Source organism: Mytilus galloprovincialis, chromosome 11 (assembly GCF_965363235.1).
Source record: "Mytilus galloprovincialis chromosome 11, xbMytGall1.hap1.1, whole genome shotgun sequence".
In the NCBI taxonomy this organism is placed as follows: domain Eukaryota; kingdom Metazoa; phylum Mollusca; class Bivalvia; order Mytilida; family Mytilidae; genus Mytilus; species Mytilus galloprovincialis.
In genome coordinates this window covers 1315518-1340333 of record NC_134848.1, presented here as the reverse complement: position 1 = coordinate 1340333, position 24816 = coordinate 1315518, and the positions used below count along the sequence as shown (strand labels likewise).

At 32.4% G+C, this 24816-nt stretch overlaps 1 protein-coding gene across 6 annotated transcripts; it reads left to right on the top strand.

The window, feature by feature from the left end:
• Positions 1-675: 675 nt before the first annotated feature.
• LOC143051501 (uncharacterized) lies at positions 676-23513 on the top strand. Of its 6 annotated transcripts, XM_076224395.1 has the most exons (8): positions 676-793; positions 8403-8423; positions 13298-13369; positions 14890-14916; positions 15595-15621; positions 17340-17378; positions 18177-18206; positions 20985-23513. In XM_076224395.1, the coding sequence occupies exons 1-8, from the start codon at positions 754-756 to the stop codon at positions 22448-22450; spliced, it is 1722 nt and encodes a 573-aa protein (XP_076080510.1). In that variant the 5' UTR covers positions 676-753; the 3' UTR covers positions 22451-23513. The 6 variants fall into 6 exon arrangements, with proteins under 6 accessions (XP_076080510.1, XP_076080511.1, XP_076080513.1 ...); XM_076224396.1 differs by lacking the exon at positions 15595-15621; XM_076224398.1 differs by lacking the exon at positions 13298-13369 and having other exon boundaries at positions 20985-23512.
• The last annotated feature ends 1303 nt before the right edge of the window (positions 23514-24816 follow it).

The window sequence follows — 24816 nt, the reverse complement described above, 5'->3', positions numbered from 1 at the left end:
TTTTATAGGTTTAGAAATGGTATGACTTGAGATGAGCAATCATACGACATATATAAAATTGGTAATTTATCGAAAAAACTATAAATTTTTGATTGTTTTTGTTCGTTTTTTTTTTGTTTTTTTTAAATAATCATGATAATTTGAGATAATGTTAGTCTCATAATTATTACCAATGATGCTAATGATTGAAGTATAATGTGATTGAGATCTTATCATCAGAAGAATGATACCTCCTAAACCAGTCTTGTCTGGTTAAATGATTTAAACACGATGTTGTATACCTACGGGGCTATGGGAAGACAATACATGGCTAAATTGTCTCCCCTTGATCTAACAAATCCGTGTGGACATGACAATATTTACGATACTTTTTGTCACTTTTCTGTAATAAAAATATTAGTAATGTATTTGGAACTTGTAGTGTCTTATGTCGGTCAAAACGCCATATTATAGATGAACTATTCTGCGGGGGTACTGTTAAGGGAAAAGTTCAAATTTTTATGTTGATTTTTTTAAATTTGAAAACAACTTTGAATCCTGCTATTTGTTGTTAATTTTCACAATGAAGAATATTATTTAACATGTTCAAATATATGCAATAATTATTTGATAAAATAGTTTACCCTTATTGGGCCTCCGAGTTAGTTGTGAGGATGGTTTATGGGGGGACATAACCAATAGTCATTCATATCTGTATCGATGAATTGAAGCTTGTTTTGATTTTTAGTCTTGGAGATTTTGATTGTTTTTAAAATGTATTCCTTATTTTTCATAGTCTTATTCGGGATGATTTGTAAGTATATTATCAGTAATTATTTATCGCTAATTGTTTATTTCAGAGTCATCATAACAAGTTATCGAAATATAAATTATCACTTAAAAAATCCTTTTTTTAATAATATGCATGTACTTCGGATTACAAAGCATAGACAAACGTGTGTAAAAATATATAACGTTTTAGTAAAATATTATGTGTCATCTATAACATCGACAAATACAACTACTCTGTTCTTTATCATAAATGAAGGTGCAACAATTACGATGATAGTCCGTCGGAAGGGGACGATAAATGGCTGACCCGTGTTAAGAGAGAGCCATATCTCTTGCACGTTAAAGACACCCTTGTAGATTTCGAAAAAGAGTAGGCTAATGCCGCTACAAGGCAGCACTCGCCCCCGTAAAGTGGAAAGGGATTAATATAAGTTGCAAAACTTGTTTCCCAATCCACTATAAATAAATATGTTTAAACTAACAATTACTTTAATAATTGAACTTTTTTTTATTCATTTTATTTGATAAGCTTAAAAGTACAACATAACATCAACAAATGTATCCAACTTCGCATATATTTTTTTCCATTATATAACACATTCCAGTGGCGGATCCAGGGGGGGGGGGGGTTCCGGGGGTTGGAACCCCCCCTTTTTGGACGATAAATGCATTTGAATAGGAGCATATAGTTGGAACCCCCCCCCCTTTTTACTTTGGGTTGGGACCCCCCTTTTTTTTAAATGGCTGGATCCGCCACTGCGTTCAAATTTAACTGAGTTCTATGTTGTCATAAACCTCTTTCGAAATGTTAGAAAAAAATCCTTTTACATTAATTGAAAGAAAGTTTTCAGGTGATCGAATAGCGAACAGATTTCTTTGAATTTCTAAGGTGCATTATAAATACAAAATATGCTGAATGCTAATTCTTTTAATCTTAATTATCCGGTAATTTCAAAACTGATGTCTCTAGCAACAAGTTGGATGAACATATAAAGTGGTCGTGGCTGCTTACTGTCCAGAACACAAGCACTTACGATTATTTGGTTTAAGTTTAGATTGTGTCTTTCGTTTCGTTTAGATTATCTCGTTAAGTCTGTTCGGCGGACCAATAGAATATTCCAGACGTCAGAATCTCCATTTTTTTCCATTTTTTAAATAAATTATATGAACGATTCATAAAATTTCGTGGATTTGGACCCCTTTTTTTCAAAATGGCCGTTTCCGCGCCTGAATTATTCTATGATAGTCCAATTATACATGACAGGTTTGTGAGGAAATGTTTTATGATGGTGTTGGTGTCAATGTGTTACTATTATATTACATAATAAATTAATGACGAATATATCATCATAAGTACAGGCAGTCATTGTTATCACGGTATTTCGTTTGTTAGTTTGCTTCAAGGTGTACATGGTCATCAGACATGGTCCCACGTAAAGTCCCACATGCATTGTATATAAAAACACCTACCCGAAATATATTCTAACAGTAACAGAAAAATAAATAAATGAAGAACTGAAGATATACGTGCAGACAACACAAACGAAATAAGATGCAAAACATTCCAAATACAAAAGCATTTTTAACAACAAAAAAAGTAGGTTTTCCTATATTTATTGTAGTGTTTTTCGTTTCCCAAATATATCACATACATGTAGGATAAATGCACACACGAAATATATTTTTCTATTTTGAATAATAAATACTGCCATAGTGTAGGTTGTGTCATTTTGTGAAGATCACAAACAGTGTACCTTCTACGTCACAGCTACCCTTCCTATGTTTCTATTCCCATGACACTATAGTAAGAATTGAAAAATTCTTATATAACTTAGGCCTTTGTATTTTTTTCTATTAATTGTTTGACATTTGGTTATATACATTGGCGGATCCAGGGGCGTGGGAGTGGGGTTCTGGGAGTTGGACCCCCCCCCCCCTTTTTTTTGGCCGATCAATGCATTTGAATGGGAACATATAGCTGGAACCCCTCCTTTATCCTGGTTTAAGAAAGAACCCCCTTTTTAAAAAGGCTGGATCCGCCCATGATATACGTCGGTGCCTGTAAACGTTTTCCTCATAGTTGAAGGCCTTAGGGTATCCTATAACTGATTGCATTCTCATTCTTTAGTCTCTTGTTTAGCCTTCCAAATGGAATTATATACAGAGAAGCGTTTCACAGCACGAACCTGTTTTCGCTTAACTTTGAAATTTCAAGCATTTTGAATATAAAGATAAAAAGGAATAGATTTATAAACATATCTAGCTTGATAGTTTATTTATAAAAAGATAAGATGTGGAAGTGGCGGATCCAGGGAGGGGGGTTCCGGGGGTTGTAACCCCCCTTTTTTTGGCCGATCAATGCATTCGAATGGGAGCATATAGTTGGAACACCCCCCCCCCTTTTACTCTGTGTTGGGAACCCCCCTTTTTTTAAATGGCTGGATCCGCCACTGTGTGGTATGATTGCCTATTAGACAACCCTTCATATGAGATCAAATAGCACAATTAACGACTATAGTTCACCGTACGGCGTTCAAAAAAATGAGAAAAAAACCTATCGCATAGTCAGCTATTTCGGGCCCCGAAATGAAAAATGTAAAACAATTCAAACAAGAAAACTAACGGCCTAATAAATGTACAAAACCAAAAACGAAAAACAAATATACAACAAAGCAACAAACGATTTCCACTGAATTTCAGGCTCCTAACTTGGGACAGACAGACACATTCATACAGAATCTGGCGGGATTAAACATATAGCAGAATGCAAACCCTCCCCCTACCCTGGGACAGTACAACATAATAACGAACTATCAAAATCCGTTGAAAAAGGCTTAACTCATCAGATGGATATAAGTTGTTGCCTACATTTGTCCATTTCTTTATTTTTAATATAAATTTCTTTATGCATGTTTGTACCACATTTTAAGTATTTTTACAAATAGACTACAGATTGTGATAGAGTAACTAAAATGCATGGGGTAGTTCAAAACTTTCGTCCCTCTTTCAAAAAGATTGATTGATGTTTGCTAAGTGTCCAGTGACAAATGTTTAATGCATATTCATGACTAGAACAAATTCACAATAAATCAAATCGGTGAGAGCCAAGATTAAAGACGAGAAAAAGAGGGTTTGTTGGACATGGACATACAAATTTTCAACCTATTTTCCCTTTGACAGAAATGTTTAAACGGGTTTTACGCGCGTGAAGAGATCTTGCACTTTTTCTACACGAGGCATCAGATTGAACGATCGGACGTAGTTATGTGTTTATAAATACTGTAAGCCAATCTTTAGAATTTACTGCTGAGTAATAGAAGTCCAGGCGGTCAGAATTGTTAAACCGGTCAACGTTTTGGTAGTACGAGATTGTTGTGGCGTCTGATGGCTTTTTTTTTTTTTTGGATTTGCAGAGGCCGTTGGAATTAAGTTAAAGCGCAGTCGATATAGAAAACATGGAAACGCATGGCCCAGCTTATCCTTAAAAAAGGTCTTCAGATGTCAAAGCACTCTCGAACTTCCTTCTGGGTGCTCATAAAATTAGGAACAAATTAAATCAGTATAGTTAGTAATATCAATAAGTCACTGATGTTTGACAGTAGTGTACACCAGGAAATTGTCGGAATTGATAATAATGACGTTAATAGTTCTGACTTTATTATGTATGTCTTGCACGTTCGTACATGTATACAGGAAATGATTGATACTTCCACGTGCATACAGAAAAATACCACAACATAATACGTATATGTATCTGACCAGATAAATATTAATAAGGATGATTGTATTTAAAAATTTAGAATTTAGAATTGATATTGTAAGTCAGATTTTACTGAGAGCATTAGTTGAGGATCAAAATAGGCTAAAAATGTTGATAAGTTATGGAGATATTTGATATTTTAAATGGCGGGAAAAGGCTAACTCGGACTTTTACCATATACTTAGTATAGCCATTATTTGGGTCTCAAATCGTAAGAAAAGAAATATAAAGTGCTTAATTTTTAGTAAATGACCTTTTATGAGCTAATGAAGTCTCATATGAAAAGAAAAATGTTAAAAATAATTTACCCTCTATCGTAGGAAATAATTTACCCTCTATCGACATTTGATTTGATTTTTTCCTTAAATTCATCTTTGATTTTCCCTACCAGTTTTTTTAATATTTTCAAATCCAGTGGCGAATCCAGAACTTTTTTTTAAGGGTTAACTGGCTTAAGGGGGGGGGGGGCTCCAGTCATGCTTCAAACCCTTTTTTTCCACGAAAGGGTGTGTGGGCCCCACATACCCCCCCCCCCCCCCTATTGGATCCGCCTATGAAAACGTCAATGATCAGTCTTGCGAAGTTTCATGGTGACTTTAATGTCACGAACGCAAGGTTACCCTTAGCTCTCCAAATTAAAATTATTCTTTAAAATTTAATATTTTTCAATAATGAATAATTATTTTTTATTTGATCATTTGGATAAAATGGTTTTATGTCAATTCATGAAAGACTAAAAATAACTTGTCATATCGGGGCGTTTTATAGCTGACTATGCAGTATGGGCTTTGCTCATTGTTGAAGGCCGTACGGTGACCTATAGTTGTTGATGTCTGTGTCATTTAGTCTCTTGTGGACAGTTGTCACATTGGCAATCATACCACATCTTCTTTTTTATATTGTAAAACTATTCCTAGGTAATACGACAAAATGCCTTTCAATGTGGGAAGTACGATATTTAGGATATGAATGAATCACAGTAGTTACCCACTGGTCAACCAAGTCAGTAGTTTTATATAACTTTTTATTGACAATGTGACGATGAAGGATGGACAATTTATGTTATCTTCCATAGTAAACATGTAATATACGATACTGTTATTACATACTAAAGGTTGTGACGCAGACGACTGAATCATCATAGACCTAATAATCCAGTCGTTATTAACATAGTAATTCAAATGTTTATGTATTGGCACCGCCTTGAAAACTCGCCCACTGATCTCTTAAGTGATGCTTATATTGAAGGCTCCTCTGATAAAGCTGTGGCTAATCAATCCGGGTATGCAAACATAAAGTTTATTAGTGAAAAACTTGGTTTAAATTTAGCACTTTGTAAAAAATCGGTAAAAATAAATTCAAAATTTTACTTAGAAAATGTATCAAAACTGATTTTTTAACATATTGGAGCCATCAAAAAGACTTAATAAAAAAAGATGATCACAGTAAATTGAGCAACTACTTTAAATTTAAACATAATTTCACTTTTGAAGATTACTTCAATATTAAGAACAGAGATAAGAGAGTTATACTAACTAGATTTAGAATAAGCAATCATTGTCTCCGCATAGAGAGAGGCCGTTACGAACGAAAAATTGATGAACACGGAAAAAATATTACACTGCCAAGATCAGAGAGAACATGCCAGTTTTGTTCAATGAACTCGGTTGAAGACGAAGAACATTTTTTATTTAAATGTACCCTTTATAATAAGGAAAGAAAAACCTTTCTGGATGAACTCTTTACAAAATACCCATATTTATCCCAAATATCCGATAGTAATCTGCTTATTTGGTTCATGTCAAACGATAGCCTTCATTTTAACTCTAAATTATGTGAATTGCTATCCTCATTTTACACATTGAGAAACTAAATATTTGCTTAACTGAAACTTATAAAACTTATTTATAGTCTTCACCAGTTCATTGTCACATTTTTCTTGAATTGTTTTTTCTTTTTCTTTTCTGGGCAGTAAGAGTTATCCTTCGTTCCAATTTTTATCTGTATTTTATTTTTCATTTACATGTTGTACTGTTAAATTAATCATCCTTAATCAGAACGATAGTTGTATGTGTGAGTGTATGCGAGTGGGAGAGAAAGGCTTTTTATTTTTACTTTATGTGATTACATGCTTGTTATGAGCCCTATGATTAGGAAATAAAATATCTTTATCTTTATCTTATAGTCCATCACTCTACGATCAAGTCTCTGAACTACTGAATCATGATACCCTAATAATCCAGTCGTTAGATCCCATACTCTACGATCACGCCTCTGGACTATTGAATCATGATTCCCTAATAATCCAGTCGTTAGATCCCACACTCTACGATCACGCCTCTGGACTACTGAATCATGATTCCCTAATAATCCAGTATAGTCCATCACTCCTCTTACAACAGTATAATGTATCACCATAAACCGAATAATCAAGTTATATTAAATCTTCTTATTTAAACACTTTACCTCATATGAACCGTATTCGATCAAAATTAATATGAAAAGAGCTATTATGTGGCGGTCCCTAATATTGCCAAAATAGTATCATTATTCAAGGCCTATGTCGGGAACCTGTTGTTCAGGTTATTTTTATAAAGGTTAGACTGTTGGTTTCCTGCTTCGGTGGTTTTACACAAGTCATTTTAGAGCCCTTGATAGCTTGCTGTTCGGCGTGAGTCAATGCTCCGTATTGAAGGCCATACTTTGACCTATAATTGTTATATTTTTATTTATTGTGACTTGGGTGGAGAATTGTCTCATTGAAACTGATACCACATCTTCTTATATCTACTAACAAAGATATGTTTAACACATATTTACATCTTTGTATAAAACACCCTACCCCATGTCTTTGTTCTTTAATTCACAGTTGTGGCGTGATCGTCAGGTTGCAAAGAATCTCCGCTTACACCGGTACTAGGGGTCGTCTTAAAATTGCAGTGAGGTGACAGTTGGTTATTTTGTTTAATTTTTTTTGGCTCCGTGTTGAAGGCCTCACTGCCTCACTGTGACTAGCAACAAAAGCGCTGTTCATTTCCATATTGTTGTTTTTAAGCTTTCCATGTCACGTGACTAAGTGTGCGTCACGGATGGATACCCCATATATATGCTTTAACTGTCGTCAACAACAAGTCTTTTCGAGTTGGACTGTTGATCATGTCTAAATATAAATGACAAGATTTCAACATGAGGCTATTGTGGGTTGTATTTTTACAGTTTTGCAACAAATGCATGAAGTTTGAAGCTCTTATGCAACTATGTAAGACTAAATTCAAAACAACGAATATTCGTATTTGAATAATTGATTGCCGTCTTGAATATGCATGAAATATTTGCCACTAGACGTTAAGGTGGTACCTAACACTTTAACTAAAATTAATTTGGCTCTTTAAATTTTCTTTAAATTTTGACAAAGTATTTACTTTGACCCTTTGACAAAAATATAAAAATTTCAAAAAATTTCAACCAACCGTTTAATCAGAAAAGTTACACTGGTTATATAGCAGTTTGACAAACAGTTATTTTGATCATCGAGAAGCTTAATATTCCCATATGAACACAATGTCATTAAAACGTTCTGCTGATTTTACAGAGTTATCTCCCTGTAGTGTTAGGTACCACCTTAAGCAGCCAACAATCGATCAATATATGTCTTATGAACATTTGAGCAATACTATTTGATAGATTGATAACAGTTTTAGATATTTCAGTTAAGAGGCAAAAAGACAGTATAATACATATTAAAAGTCCGACTGTCTGTTCATATTTAGTTGATACTTATTTTATTTTCTAAATAGTAGTATAACAGATTTCGAAATAAATAATTGATTGATATAATAAACCGAAAATGTAATGCTTCTTTCTTTTTCAGACATATCCGCCGGACAACAAAGTAAGTTATATGCAATTTTATTTCTAATATCTGTAATGTTTATATGTTTGTTTCTCTCTATTTTAAAAGAATAGAGTCAAATACTGATACAGTGAAACCTGACTTAACCGAATCCTGCATAAATCGAAAACTTGTATAAAACAAATATGTTATATCACACTGTATACGTTGTGAACCTATTAAAACCGAATATCGGCCCAAACCGAACAAAATCTGAAGTCCCGAAGAGGTCACTAGGTTTAAACATGTTTCACTGTATCTCTATCAGCGAAGAGATGAATATTACCAGACTAGTATTTGTTTCTAGAGAAAGATACGATATATGCATATGAGTTATAGTCTGTTTAAAGATGCTAGATGCATTTTATTTATTGGAATAACCGACTTTTTTTATCCTAAAGAATAATGATCTTGAACCAGAAGTATTGGAGGCTTATGTTTGTGAAAGCTCAATAAATGAATATTCCTTTTTATCAAATGAGGGCCCTCATGGGGTTTTTGATTATGTGATTACTTGGCCGTTTTTTTAATGATTATTTGATTATTAAGCCAAATATTTTATGATTATTTGATTACCTAGGACTGTATTTTTAGTTTATGATTATTTGATTACTAAAGATAAGCAAATATTTAATGATTATGTGATTATATTGGCAAAAAAATGGTGATTATGTGATTACTAGGACCCCCCCCCCCCCACCCCCATGAGGGGCCTCTCAAATTGATTTATTTTCTGCCTTTTATCACTAATTGCTTGATCTTTGCAAAAATTCCTACAATTCGTAATCCCATATTTGGTATCTCATGATATGTATATCCCCAGTAATACGTAGTGGTATTAACCATATGTGGATTCTGAAAAACTCTAAAGAACTTCTGGATAATTTTAAATCTCGGTCTTTTTCTGAAATTAGTTCTATTAAAACTTTTGATTTTTCAACCTTGTATACAACCATTCCCCATGTGAAATTGAAAACCCGTCTAAAAGAAATAATTCACAATGCTTTTCATCATAAAAATGGTAGCATACGCTATAAATTTATCACTTTGGGATACCACAAGGCATATTTTGTTAATAAGGAACAAAAGGGTAAAACATACTACACAGAGGAACAAGTGATTAGTATGCTGGAGTTTCTTATTGACAACATATTTGTTGAATTTGGAGGTAGACTTTTCCAACAAATTGTCGGCATTCCTATGGGAACGAACTGTGCGCCTCTCCTTGCCGACCTCTTCTTATTTTCATATGAATCGGAGTTCCTTCAGACACTTGTCAAAAACAAGAAGATCAAAGAAGCCAGGTTATTTAATTTCACTTTCAGATATATTGATGATGTTCTTTCCATTAACAATCCGAACTTTTCTGATTGGATTCCATTAATATACCCACCAGAACTAGAAATTAAAGAGACCACAGACACGGCTTCCTCTGCCTCATTTTTAGACTTATACCTCGACTTTGACATACACAGTCATCTCAGTACCAGAATCTATGACAAACGAGACGATTTTAATTTTGAAATTATCAATTTCCCCCACCTTAGTAGTAATATACCAACTTCACCTGCATATGGAATATACATTTCCCAACTTATTAGGTATTCAAGAGCTTGCAGCTCCTATTCAGACTTTGTAAAACGTCACCAGTGTCTGAGCAGAAAATTGATGAACCAGGGATATGTCAAAGAACGTCTCGTCCTTTTTCTAAAAAAGTTCATCGGAAGATACCCAGAACTTGTTGATAAATATTCCGTATCAACTTCACAAATAATACAAGATGGTCTTGAAGTATAGATTTTGCGTACTGACGTTTGTTATCATCTTAATTACGTATTATAGTATTCTTTTATATGTCTTTTTTAGATATTCATTTGAAGTGACTCTGTGGTTATGTAAAACCACATACTTTGAACGGCAAAATTATTTCATTTATTGATATTACTTTTACTTAAGGATCTTGACATACTATGAATGACAAAACTATTTTATTCAATAAGACTACTTTTTCTGTTTAGTCTGTTTTTTATGATATACATTTGACGTGAAACTGTACTTATGTATCCCGTCATACTTTGAACCACACCATTGTTTTATTTATTATTATTACTTTTACTGTTAAATCTGGTTTTTGTTATATCTACTTTACGTGATTCTGCATTTATGTATGCCGTCATACGACAAAATTATTTTTATGTCTACCTGTACGAATTTCAAACGCGCAATTTTACACCAGTAATGAAAACCTTCTATCATTTATGGGTAGACTTTACATAGATAAATTCAGCCGTATTTGACGTGAAACTGTACTTATGTATCCCGTCATACTTTGAACCACACCATTATTTTATTTATTATTTTTACTGTAAGTCTGTTTTTTGTTATATCTACTTTACGTGAGTCTGCATTTATGTATGCCGTCATACGACAAAATTATTTTTATGTCTACCTGTGCGAATTTCAAACGCGCAATTTTACACCAGTAATGAAAACCTTCTTTCATTTATGGGTAGACTTTACATAGATAAATTCAGCCGTATAGGAAAAGCAAAATGAGAATGTTGAATTTGATGTATGCCTTTTTGTGCTACTTTGTTACATTTGTTGTTTATGTAGTGATATTTAGATGATAACACAATATTGACTGTTGTACCCCTATTTTTGACATTTTTACTCTTTGAGTGTGTTTGTTTTGTTCGTGCATCGTTGACAATGTGATGGAATTTGATGCGACTGTCGTACAGGTGAGAGGTTTAGCTAGCTATAAAACCAGGTTCAATCCACCATTTTCTACATTAGAAAATGCCTGTACCAAGTCAGGAATATGACAGTTGTTATCCATTCGTTTGATATGCTTGGACTTTTGATTTTGCCTTTTGATTTTTGATTTTCCTTTTTGAATTTTCCTCGGAGTTCAGTATTTTTGTGTTTTTACTTTTTTCATAATTTGCTAGTTTGTTTTCGACTGATGATTTTGAAATTTCCTTTGGTATTTTTCGTCTCTCTTTTACAGTTTCATTAAATCATAAGGAAACTTTAAATGGTATGTTAATACATAACTTTTGATGGTATATTCATCAGGTGAATTCGAAACAGTATATCTTTAGGTTGCACTTTGTAAACACAGCTGTTTCTCAAAACACGCCTCTTTTGGGGAGTCCTTGAATATTCATAAAAAATTAATTTTGTTTACATACTGGTTTCCAGTTATGCTCTCTGTGTTCCATCTCACAGAGACATAACTTGGGAATGTTACCAGTAAATAAACATGTGCATATTGTTAACATTGAAATCTGTGGTAACCTTTTATTCGAGGTAGGGGTAGTTAAGAAAATTAGAGTTAGTTTAAACTGAGAGAAGTTCAGGGCATATAAACGTTGAAAATATGCCGCACAGCCCGATATTTTGACCTTTGAAAAAAAATTGTCGTGCATATGAACTTTCAATTCTAGGATAAGATTTTTTTGAAAACTTCATAGTAAAAGTGGTACAGTTTTAGCCGTAAAAGGAGTTCCTATGGGAAATTGCTTTGTCAATATTTACAGAAGTGCAACCTTTAAGCTAGATAAGTAATGGCAAATCTCTGAGTAATTAGCAAGAGTACTTTTATAAGGTAAATTCGTATGGTATATTTATAGGGACATTGGCAATGGTATACTTATAAGGTAAATCTGCAATGGTATAATTATAAGGTAAATTCGCAATGGTATATCTATAAGGTAAATTCGTACAGTATATTTAAAAGGTAAATGCGCTATGGTATGTGTATAAGGTAAATTCTCAATTGCTTATTTGAATAAAGGATTCGTCTTGTTATATTTATAACTAGATAAATAAGTAAAGTATATTTATAAGGTAAATTTGAAATTGTATGTGTAGATGCATAGTTCAATGGTATATTTATACGTATGATTCCATTAAATTCGATATCATTATTTTATACGTATGATACCATTAAATTCGATATCATTATTTTATACGTATGATTCCATTAAATTCGATGTCATTATTTTATACGTACGATTCCATTAAATTCTATATCATTATTTTATACATATGATTCCATTAAATTCGATATCATTATTTCATACGTATGATTCCATTAAATTCTATATCATTATTTTATACATATGATTCCTTTAAATTCGATATCATTATTTTATACGTATAATTCCATTAAATTCGATATCATTATTTTATACGTATGATTCCATTAAATTCTATATCATTATTTTATACATATGAGTCCATTAAATTCGATATCATTATTTTATACGTATAATTCCATTAAATTCGATATCATTATTTTATACGTATGATTCCATTAAATTCTATATCATTATTTTATACATATGATTCCATTAAATTCGATATCATTATTTTATACGTATGATTCCATTAAATTCTATATCATTATTTTATACATATGAGTCCATTAAATTCGATATCATTATTTTATACGTATAATTCCATTAAATTCGATATCATTATTTTATACGTATGATTCCATTAAATTCTATGTCATTATTTTATACGTATGATTCCATTAAATTCGATATCATTATTTTATACGTATGATTCCATTAAATTCGATATCATTATTTTATACGTATGATTCCATTAAATTCTATGTCATTATTTTATACGTATGATTCCATTAAATTCTATGTCATTATTTTATACGTATGATTCCATTAAATTCGATGTCATTATTTTATACGTATGATTCCATTAAATTCTATGTCATTATTTTATACGTATGATTCCATTAAATTCTATGTCATTATTTTATACGTATGATTCCATTAAATTCGATATCATTATTTTATACGTATGATTCCATTAAATTCGATATCATTATTTTATCCAATCAGTGTCACATGCAGAAATAACTGCACTTTCTGAACAACTCAGTAAAGAGCTCCTGGTAGAGTTAGCCACTGAAGGTTATGTATTACTTGTATTGTCTGTTTTGCATGGCTCACTGTTTTAGTGTACAAAATGCGCAAGTGATATTACTTACAAAAAAGTAATACTTTGCTGCGTACTAAGCCTTTTCTAGGATTTACCTTCCGCACGCAGCTCTATGGAAACAAGTTAAGGGAGTACCAAACACATTGACAAATTAATTTGGCTTGTTTAGTATCATACATTGTTGAAGAAATATTAACGTTGATCCTTTTACCAAAAAATTCAAAATTTAAAAAAAAAACTTGAACCACGCACTTTATCGAAAAGATTTCATTGGCTATATTGCAGTTTGACGAATACTAAGTTTTATCATTGAGAAGATTAGTATATCTATTATAGTAGAACGTTATTAAAACGTTCAGATGATTTTTACAGAATTATCCCCCTGTAGCATGAGTTACCACTTTACTATATAGTATTTGACACAAATCAAGTGAAATTCTTTAATGTTTGAAACTATCATAAAATGATAATACTCTTGAAATGGCTGTTATCATATTTGCCTATTTTCAGCAGATCGCTTTTATTATTATACCAATATTCTAACTACTGCAGTTCTAAGTAGAACATGGTTTCTGTGTTAGTATATACACTCTTCACTCTATATACCTTAGTACTGAGTAGAACATGGTTTCTGTGTTAGTATATACACTATATTTTTCACTATATATATATATACCATCCTTCTGAGTAGAAAATGCTTTCTGTAAAAGAATATATAAGTGTATACCACTATCTTAACTAATAGTGTATATTGTATATGCAAGTAGAAAACTGCTTTCTGTATTAGTATATATTAGTATATACCACTATCTAACTAATAGTGTATGCAAGTAGAAAATGTTTTATGTGTTAGCTTTATATAAATGTAATATCAAGTTTAAGTTAATTTTGTATATATCTGCTATATGTATGTACCAAAAGATTGTATAAAAAGAAGATACAACAGATACGCGTTGGTTCGACAGAAAGATACCACGAACTCATGGAGAAGAAAAAAGCATAACAAAATACTTCTTGAAACAAAATAGCGCGTTAAATTTTATATCCGTCTATGCTATAATAAAGTAATACTCATTTGAGAACTTTTATAACTTCATTTGTAAACTAAATTATAGCATGAGTTATTAAGACCAGTCCTGCTGAGGCGTTCTAGAGTTTATATAGCTGTAGTTCAAATAGAACGCTTATTTGCATGTTTAATGCTTTTAATGCTTTAAAGTTTAAAATATCAAAATTAGCCTAGAATTTTCATTTTGATCTGAATTTTTTAAGTTTTTGGTTCTGATGAATTAGAATTTATACTTGTAGTAATAATTTTCAAAGAATTTATATTAAATCTATTGACTTGGAAATATTCTGTCATATCTTTTTTATCAGTAATCTTTTCATTTACAATTTTATATAGATAATATTGATGAAACATTTTATTACATGAGTATTTTGATTTTTTTAATTAATCATAGTATTGAAACTGTTATTGTCTATACTGCAGGCAAGGCCAAAGCATCAAACAAAACAGGTAATAAGCTTTTTTAAACTTTATAGATTACAAAACCGAGAGTATAAAATCTTTTAAAACGAAGAGAGAGAGAGAGAGAGAGAGAGAGAGAGAGAGAGAGAGAGAGAGAGAGTAAAATATAACAGCCGATTGCATTGAGTGTGTAGGTGAAGGTAAACGTAATATGTTTGATAAGCTTAATTGATAGCTGAACCGTGGAGTCATTATTATGTTAGGTAAACTAACCACCTTTAAGAGTAGACTTTTCCGACAGATAACCAATCTATCGGTCTGTAAAAAGCAAGCAATTACCTTTACTTCACAGTTAATGCAATCGGCTGTAAATCAGAGTACAAATGTATTAAACACATGCCAGAACTAATGTATAGTATTACAAATGTAGCGTTTTACATAGTCGTACAAATATATTGTTTTACACATCTATAGTCTTAAATAACAAGTGTTACAAATTAATAATTATACAAGTATATAACGTATATTGCAAATCTAATCGTGTATGTTTCTGTTTCTCATAAAAAAAAATCTTAAGAATTTCAGATGCGCAAGATACGATACACATAATAAAAAGATGTTGCCATTTCTTGTCTTGTGTGAATATCCTGCCTTTAAAAGGAACACCCCTGTCTATGTTTTTGTTTACAATTTCCTTGCTTATTTATCCTTTTCTACTTCTTTCAGCAGCACAGAGCGTTCCGGCAACTCCAGGTAAACACTTCACTTTGTGTATTGTTTGTGTGCCAATCTTTCAGTTGCGTGTGTGTAATGTTTAAGTTGTTCGTGTGTCTTATGTTTTCGTTGTTTTTGTGTGTACCATGGTACTTTTTTCGTTTTTTTAGTGTGTAACTTGTATACGTTTTTTTCTAATGTTTTAGTTCCTTGCGTTTGTACTGCTTCAGTTGTTCGTGTGTGTTTTGTTTTCCTTGTGTTTGTGTGTTATGTTTTAGTTGTTCGTGTGTGTGATGTATAAGTTGTTCGTGTGTGTTATGTTTTAGTTGTTCGTGTGTGTTATGTTTTCCTTGTGTTTGTGTGTTATGTTTTAGTTGTTCGTGTGTGTGATGTATAAGTTGTTCGTGTGTGTTATGTTTTAGTTGTTCGTGTGTGTGATGTATAAGTTGTTCGTGTGTGTGATGTATAAGTTGTTCGTGTGTGTTATGTTTTAGTTCTTCGTGTGTGTGATGTATAAGTTGTTCGTGTGTGTTTTGTTTTCTTTGTTTTTGTGTGTTATGTTTTATATATATGATTAGTTGTTCGAGTGTGTAATATTTTCTTTGTTTTTGTGTGTGATGTAGAAGTTGTTTGTGTGTATAATGTCGAGTTGTCTTTAAGTGTGTGTGTAATGTTTAATTGTTTGTTTCTTTCTTTAGTCGTTCTTTTTAATAACAGTGTGATGAATAAGTTGTTTGTGTATGTAATGTTTTATTTGCTTGTGTGTGTACTGCTTTGTTCGTTTGTGTGTATAATTTTGAGTTGACTGTCTGTGTGTGTGTTATTTTTTAGATGTTTGTTTGTTTAAAGTTTTGGTCTTTTATGTGTAATATTTTAGTTGGATGTTTGTAGTTTTCAGTCGTTCCGTTATATAAGGGAACGACCTTTTAACTACAAAGGGAGCTATGTTTTCCGAATTATTCGGAATCAAGATTTCAGATTTTCCCCATTGATTATAGTGTCAAATTTTGAAAAAAAATAATTATAAATTGATAAATTTTCTGACTCAGACAAAACACCATAACCCACCCTCTTGAAGTTAAATAATTGCTCCCTAGAGTGTAAGTTATTTGTGTGTGCAATGTTTTAGTTGTGTGTGTGTGTTACGATTTTAGTTGTTCTTGTGTGAGGTGTGTGTACGAATACGCGCTATAATTTTGATATCAGACAAACATGTACGTGTACGTTGTGTAACGCAGCGGTTATGATCAATTGTACATACATGTACATGTATGTTATCATTCGTTTAATGTGTTTGAACTTTTGATTTTGCCATTTGATTAGGAACTTTCGGTTATGAATATCCTCAGAGTTCAGTACTTTTGTGATTTTACTTTTATTTTTTTTTGGGGGGAGGGGGGCACAACTTTACCACACAAGGAAGGATTTTTCTTCAAAATTGTGAACTTTCCATTTCTATGTACAGATGTAGTAAGGTTCCAACAGCACCTTTACATTAAGTGTGTATCTCCCCGTCGATATAATATTCTAGAGCTTGTATTTCTATGATTTTTTAGAAGGGTTGATGCTTTCAAGATTTTGTTTTACCATCTACTACTAACAGTTAATATTTGCAAACATATTTACAGTTATGGAATAAAATATCTCTCTCAATCCAGTATTTGTAATTTATTTCTTTAACATACCAGCAGTAAAATAGTAGAATAACGATAACAATATGAATGTAGTTTTAATGGATCCTGTATCATATGTTTCAGAAAATGCCAGGATGAAGAATTTCAAACAAGTAGCAATGGGTGAGTTGTTTCTTTATTAAATCGAGAACGCTAAGAGTAAATTCAGGTAACAAAAGAAAGATAGAAGATATGACAAACATTCAAACTAGATCTTAAAATTCCATGATAACATACAAAAGACAGTGAAAAAAAGCAACTCAGCAAAACACTGCTTAGAAAACTAAAAACTGCGATACAAACCCAACCAAAAACTGGGATTAATTCATGTACTCCAGAATGGTGAGTGAATCGTGCACATCTGGCCTCACGGTCATAAAACTTTCGAGCATGATTTGTACTCAGACTCGAAAATCAACCAATCAAATTGCTGGATTTCATGTTTCGAGCATGATTTTTGTGCTCCGAACACTGAGCCAAGTTTTATGCCTTCAAGGCCTGGTGTTACTCGTACTGTTATTCACGGTTTCTACACATTTGATGTGGAGTCTAAATTGGTGATGTCTCAATGAAAGGAAAGATGATGGGAGTGTGGTAACGACATTTGGAACATATCCGTGACCGTCTGTGACACTGATATTTCATAACTGTTACTCAACTCGCGATGGAGTCCTCTATTATTCAAAAGGTATTCATGTATAATATGCCTCTTTTGATAATGTGTTTCATAGCTTGTTGATCATTATGAGCCAAGGCTCCATGTTGAAGACAGTACTTTGACTTGTAATGGTTATTTTTTTACAAATTGTTTTTGTACGGTCAACGTGTCCGCACATTTTATGCATATAAGTCTGCATTTCAACAATGATATATGATAATTACTTACACTTAAGATGATATATGAATATTTATATATTTCAGCCGATGGTGCTTTGGGCCAATTAAGAAACAGTAAGTCAGTTCACATAAATAAGAAAATGTAACAACGTCTTATACTAGATATGTAAATAGATGTACACCGATTCTTATTATGTATAAGAGAGCATGATATATTTATTAGTTTAAGGTGGTACCCAACACCTTCACTAAAATTAATTTTTCTCGTTTAATTTTCATAAAATTTTGACAAAGTATTTAAAGTCATATGAAACCAGTGAGTGGTGAAAAATAATGTTTATCCAATTCTTGAACCAATGCATGTTTATATCATAAACTTAGAGCTCTGTGCACGATTTTGTCATTTTTTACGCAAATATATCGTATAATCGTCAATTTTTTTTCTCTCTGTCTGTTATGATTTAACAAATATGGCTGCTCATTAAATGCCGTGTTTTAAAGCCGAAGTTTACCGATTGTCACCTTATAGTAAATAAATGACCAAAAGCAAACAAACAAACAAACAAACAAATAATTTATTAGAGTCTCACCTCTTTAAAACATTTGATATACAACACAATATAATATTAACAATTTATAAAAAAGAGCCACTCTAAAAAGAGTTATGAGAGACTGTAAAAACACAGATTAAAATACATTTATATTACATCTATTTCATATATCAATATATCTTAGCATAAAACACCATACTATTAAAAACACTTATACAAAAGAAAACAAACAACATTATAGAAACTTATTACGAGTATAAAATACACTTTCTCTTAAAAAGTACTTCATGGCAGATTTTGGCTGTAAAATAACAAACTCTATCATCATGAAACATAAATAAAAACTTTTCTTCATTACTTAAATTACTAAAACTACTTTCTATATTACATACACTGTTAAAAAATATCGTTCGCAGATCTGCATATTCTGGGCATTCTAATAAAACATGTTTTTCATCTTCAATTATATTCAAATCATTTTTTCTACAATTAAAACAGAACCTTTCATTTACATCTATACCTTCATATCTGCCAGTTTCAATTTTAATCGGAGCAACACCTGCTCTAAATTTAGCATATGCACTTCTAAATTTACCGGGCATAGTAATACTTAAATATTTTTCTGTACAATAATTTGATTTAAATAACCTGTAAGTACGCAATTTACTGCTTTCATTAGCTAGTAAATTTAAATGCCAAAGCATGGGTATTGAGCACGTGTTTAACATGTACAATCAGATAATTGTTTATTTTAATGACAGATCCATGCGTATTGCGATCGCCGGATTTTTACGAGGAGGGTTACGCTCAGGTCACTATGCATACGGAAAATACGTCGGCGAATTGCTTCCTGGAAGCAAGTAATTAAAAACAAATAAACTTCTTGTAAATGTGGACACATTAAAGAATTTTCCTCAGAAAAAAGTATATGTACATAAGTTGTATAATGAAAACTATCCATTTAGTTATAAAAAACATATGCATGATTTTTTTTAATTTGAGGTTTCTTATGACTTTAATTTGAACCTTTGACAAAATATAAAAATTTCAAAAAATTTGAACCAACCGTTTTAGAAGAAAAATTGCACTGGTTATATAGCAATTTGACAAACACTAAATTTGATCATTGAGAAGCTTAATATTCCCTTAACAACACAACGTAATTAAAACGTTTAGTTGATTTTACAGAGTTATCTCCCTGTAGTGTTAAAAAGAGAGATGAACGATACCAATGAATTATTTAAACTCACAAATCGAAAATAAACTGACAACGCTATGGCTAAAAAAAGACAAGCAGACAAGCAAAAAATAACAGTACACAGAATACAAAATATACAATCAAGACTGAACACAATAAAAAAAGTCTGGTATGATTTCATGTGTCCATGGTATTAAGGTATTTTTATTTATGCTCCGGAAAGGAAAGCAGATCCTGCTCAACAAGTTAAAGTGACAATTTCCAATAACTTCCAGTACTTGTAGATTGGTTCTTAGATCAATTTATTGATGCTTCTGATGGGTAAACAGGCCCTGCTCCATAATGAACATGACATTCTTTAGTAACTGTACCTGCAGGTTGGTACCTAGGTTGTTTTTTTAGGTTTTCTTGTTTGCATAATGCCAATCAGATGAGTCGATTCATTTCTGACTGAATTTTTAACGTTTGTTCTTATACAGTGGCATTACTCCACTATTTAAAGAGTCAATTATTGTAAATAAAAGGGTATAACCGACTACGTACCAATATATACAATGTATTACATCAACGTATACTGTACCTGCGTAAAATGTATGATAGGAACATAATCAGTATAAGCAAATTATAAAATATTTAGTTTTATTGGAATCGATATATCAAACATGTGACAAATAAAGTAAATATGATTGATCGTGTTATATTTAACAAAAGCGCAATGTTTGGCTAGCCACAAAACCAGGTTCAACCCAGCATTTTCTGGAAATGTCCTGTACCAATTCCGGAAAAAGTCAGTTGTTATCTTATAGTTCGTTTCTGTGTGTCGTTTGTTTTGGTTGCACTTTAGGGTTTCTGTTGTTTCGTTGTTTTCCACTTATAGTTTGTGTGTTTCCTTCCGTTTTAGTTTGTAACCCGGATTTTTTTCTCTTAATCGATTTAATGGCTTTTGAACAACGGTATACTACATTTGCCTTTATTTATCAGGTGAACATCTGTACATTATAGCTGTTGTGGTTCCATCTGTTTCAATTATTAACCCAGATTTGTTTTCACTCAATCGATTTATGACTTTCCAACAGCGGTATACAAGTGTTGACTTTATTTACATAGTAAATTGAAATACTAAGATAATCTAATTTGTTGCAGGATTATTACAGAGAATGATGATGGAATCCCAGAACAAACCACCACAACCACAAAATATGCATCAGAAATTACAACTACAACGCATGCGCCAAGAAATGAAAATACAGAAGCTTCAACAGGAATTAGATGAACGTAAGCGGCAACAAGTAAAATTACAACAAATGTTAGCTTTACAACAATCGTCTGTTCATGATCCAGCACCTACACAACTAAACCATGACCCGATGGGATCTGCTGGGATGACTAGTTTTGATCCCCATGGTCAGTCCTCGGGTTCTGCTGGCATGACTAGTTTTGATCCCCATGGTCACGCTTTAAAAGCTCTTCCTATGGATGCAATGATGCAAACATTACGAAGCAGAATGAACAATGCTGGTGCGGGATCATCTTCATCTTTAGTTCCAGATTTAAGTGGTTTCAAAGGTCAGTTAGACGCTATCGGCTTTCAAACACCAGGTCCTTCAGCAGCAATGCCTTTTGATGTCAATTCTTACGTGCCACAACAACCCATGAAACCAGCACAACCAGCACAACCAGCACAACCAGCACAGCCAGTGCAGCCAGTACATCCAGTGAAGCCAGCTACAAACAAACATACGATAAATATTACTGTTAAAAGGAAAACAAAAGTAAATGTGCCAGGTTTACCAGTTAACATGGCAAAGTTTCAGAAACCTAATCCAGCACCCCAAGTGAATTCAAACGTTTCTACAAAACCAGCTGCCATAACTCCTGAACTTTTAGCAATGTTAGAAGCTTTAAGAGCTGGACATGCAGCAGGAAGTCCTGTTGTTACACAACAAACAGTAAAACCAGTACCAGCGGCTGTACCAATCAATGTAGCACAACAAACACCAGCTATGACAATGGGCGCATTAACAGGTGCCCCCTCAATCCAACAAGTTAATCCTCTTGCTAATATGGTTCAGGCTGCTGCTGCTGTACAAACACAACAATCAGCTGGTGCCGTTTCTGGAAATATGTTAGCGTCAGCGGTAACAGCAAAAAAAGCCAGTAATACAATGGCTGACATGCTTGACACACAACTTGACGCAATGTCGGACATGGCTGAGGCCGGAATGGGGTTCGGAATGATGAATATGATGAGTGGGATGAATGTTATGGGTGGAATGGGCGCCATGGGTGGAATGGGCGCTATGGGTGGAATGAGCGGAATGGGTGGACTGGGTGGAATGAGCGGTATGGGTGGAATGGGTGCTTTAGGTGGAATGAGCGGTATGAGTGGATTAGGTGGAATGGGTGCCATGGGTGGATTAGGCACTATGGGTGGAATGGGTGCGTTAGGTGGAATGGGTGCCATGGGTGGATTAGGCGGGATGGGTGGTTTAGGCGGTATGATGGGCGGAGGGGGGATGGGAAATGGCATGGGAGTGAGTGGTGGATTCGGCGGTTTGGGTATGAATCGTATGATGACATCGACGTTTATGTCACCCATGATGTCCTAACGACTCAGTGAACGATTATAATATGATGATGATCGGTAATACCATTAAACACAAAGGAACGATATGACGATAAGAATATAGCGTCAGTTGGCAAGACGGTCCAAGCTTACAAAGTAAAACTGAAAGGGTTCGAACATTGAAACCCAAAAGAAGTCATTGATGTCGACTGAATAAACTGGTGATGTTTATAAGCTGTTAGACTGATATGATTATTTTATTTACCATTAGGAATATACCTCTTTTATTTTCGTTAAATGTGTACGTTTAAAGAATTGATTGGCATTATGAGAAAACGTTTGTTCGAGCCATTCATGAGAATTCTTTGTCGCATTTTAGTTTAACCCGAATAATTCAGTCTTTATGTTCCGCTGTTCTTCGATTACTTTATTAACCATCCTAAGTAGGAGAGCTCGATTACGGGGAGGAACTGAATTATTCGGGTTAATTTAAGTTCATAACTTTTATTGATGTTTAACAAAAGAGATGTTGAAACACCTACTCAAATTATTATTATTTTCACATTGGAATTCTATTTATATTTCAAATTGTTTATATTTGTATAAAATTATCGTTTAAAAACAAATATACTGTTGTGTCTAACTTATTCATTTTTCACAAATCAAGTGCATCTAGCACGTGACTTTAAATTGTCATTCATTTCTACATTATTTTAAAAAAATCCATTAATTTGTATGATTGAATATTGTTCAAATGTGAATTAATTATATTTAATGTGACAAGTAAAATTTTGCAAAGCCATCTTGAGCACAGATCATTTAACTCATATTTCGTGTTTTTTTTTCAGTAAATTTCTAATAAGTCAATTGTCATTTTTACCAATATCAATTCAACTACTTCAGATTTGCATTTCTATAAGGTATATCTTTTCAGTGATACTTCAATTTAAAATATTTGAAAGTCCAAAACCTAATTGAAGCGTTTAAGAGTTGATGAAACAAAACTTAATAAAAGGGAGGCGAAACCTGAGTGTTGGAATCAGAACTTTGCTTGAAGGAGGTAATCCCTTACTTCACAAGATTTTCCAAAAATTTAATATTTAATATTTAATATTTAAAATTTTTAAAATTTAAAATTTAATATTTAAAATTTAATATTTAATATTTAATATTTAAAATTTAATATTTAATATTTAATATTTAAAATTTAATATTTAATATATAATATTTAAAATTTAATATTTAAAATTTAATATTTAAAATTTAATATTTAATATTTAATATTTAATATTTAAAATTTAATATTTTAATATTTATTAAATTTTCATAACAAATTATTTTTCTTTCGTGATTTGTTTGAAATATGTGATAAAGAGAAAGTGTTTACAAAAGAGATTAGAGTCTGGGTGGATGTCCTCTATTTCTGTATGCTTCTATTTTCATTTCTCTTTTTTTTTTGTTTTTAAACTTTTGCCCATCACTCCCTCTGATTTATATTTCTCTGTTTATATATTTGACCCCCATCATTCCCTTTTTAATTTATTGCCTCATTTTCTATAGTTTATCATTTTCCCCTTTATCCTTTATTCTGTATATCCTACTCGGACCCTAATAGATAGTTTTAAATTCAATTTATATTAACTAGTTCGCTCAAATGAAGTCGCTTTCATCCGTATATTGCCTTTGACCCTACCATGATTGCTAAACTGATACAAAGGAAGTATACTCACCATTGTAAAGTCAATTTGACATGATTTCACTGCTTTTAACATGTTGCGTGTTTGATTGGTCACTATTTTAATTCAATTGAACTTCGTCGTTAACAATAGTTTGGTATCAAATTTTAACATGCAAAACAATCCATGGAGTTTAGTATGGTGTTCATTATCAATGAACTAGTATATATTTGTTTAGGAGCCAGCTGAAGGACGCCTCCGGGTGCGATAATTTCTCGTTGCATTCAAGACCTGTTGGTGACCTTCTGCTGTTTTCTGCTCTATGTTCGGGTTGTTGTCTCTTTGACACATTCCCCATTTCCATTCTAAATTTTACAATTCACAAATCTTAATTGATTTTCTAGCATCACTTTAGACTCATCAAACCATTATTGTTATTTAGATAAACATTTTTGTATGGATTGTTTTATATTCACATCTGTATGATATTTGTCAAATGTATTTGTGTGCAGTAATGTTTTTCTGTTCAAATATGATGGCAATTGTTGTATTGCCATACGCAGAAGGTTTCTGTTACAGTTGTAAACACCCAGTGATATCAACTTTTTATTCATTTCTGATTAGGATTATTTAAAACAATTGTTTAATGTCCTTAGTCCGGTTTTGTAAGCAAACTTTAAATGTAATCTGTTCTATTTAATGTTAATGTATATAGATCATATGTTTTGTTGAT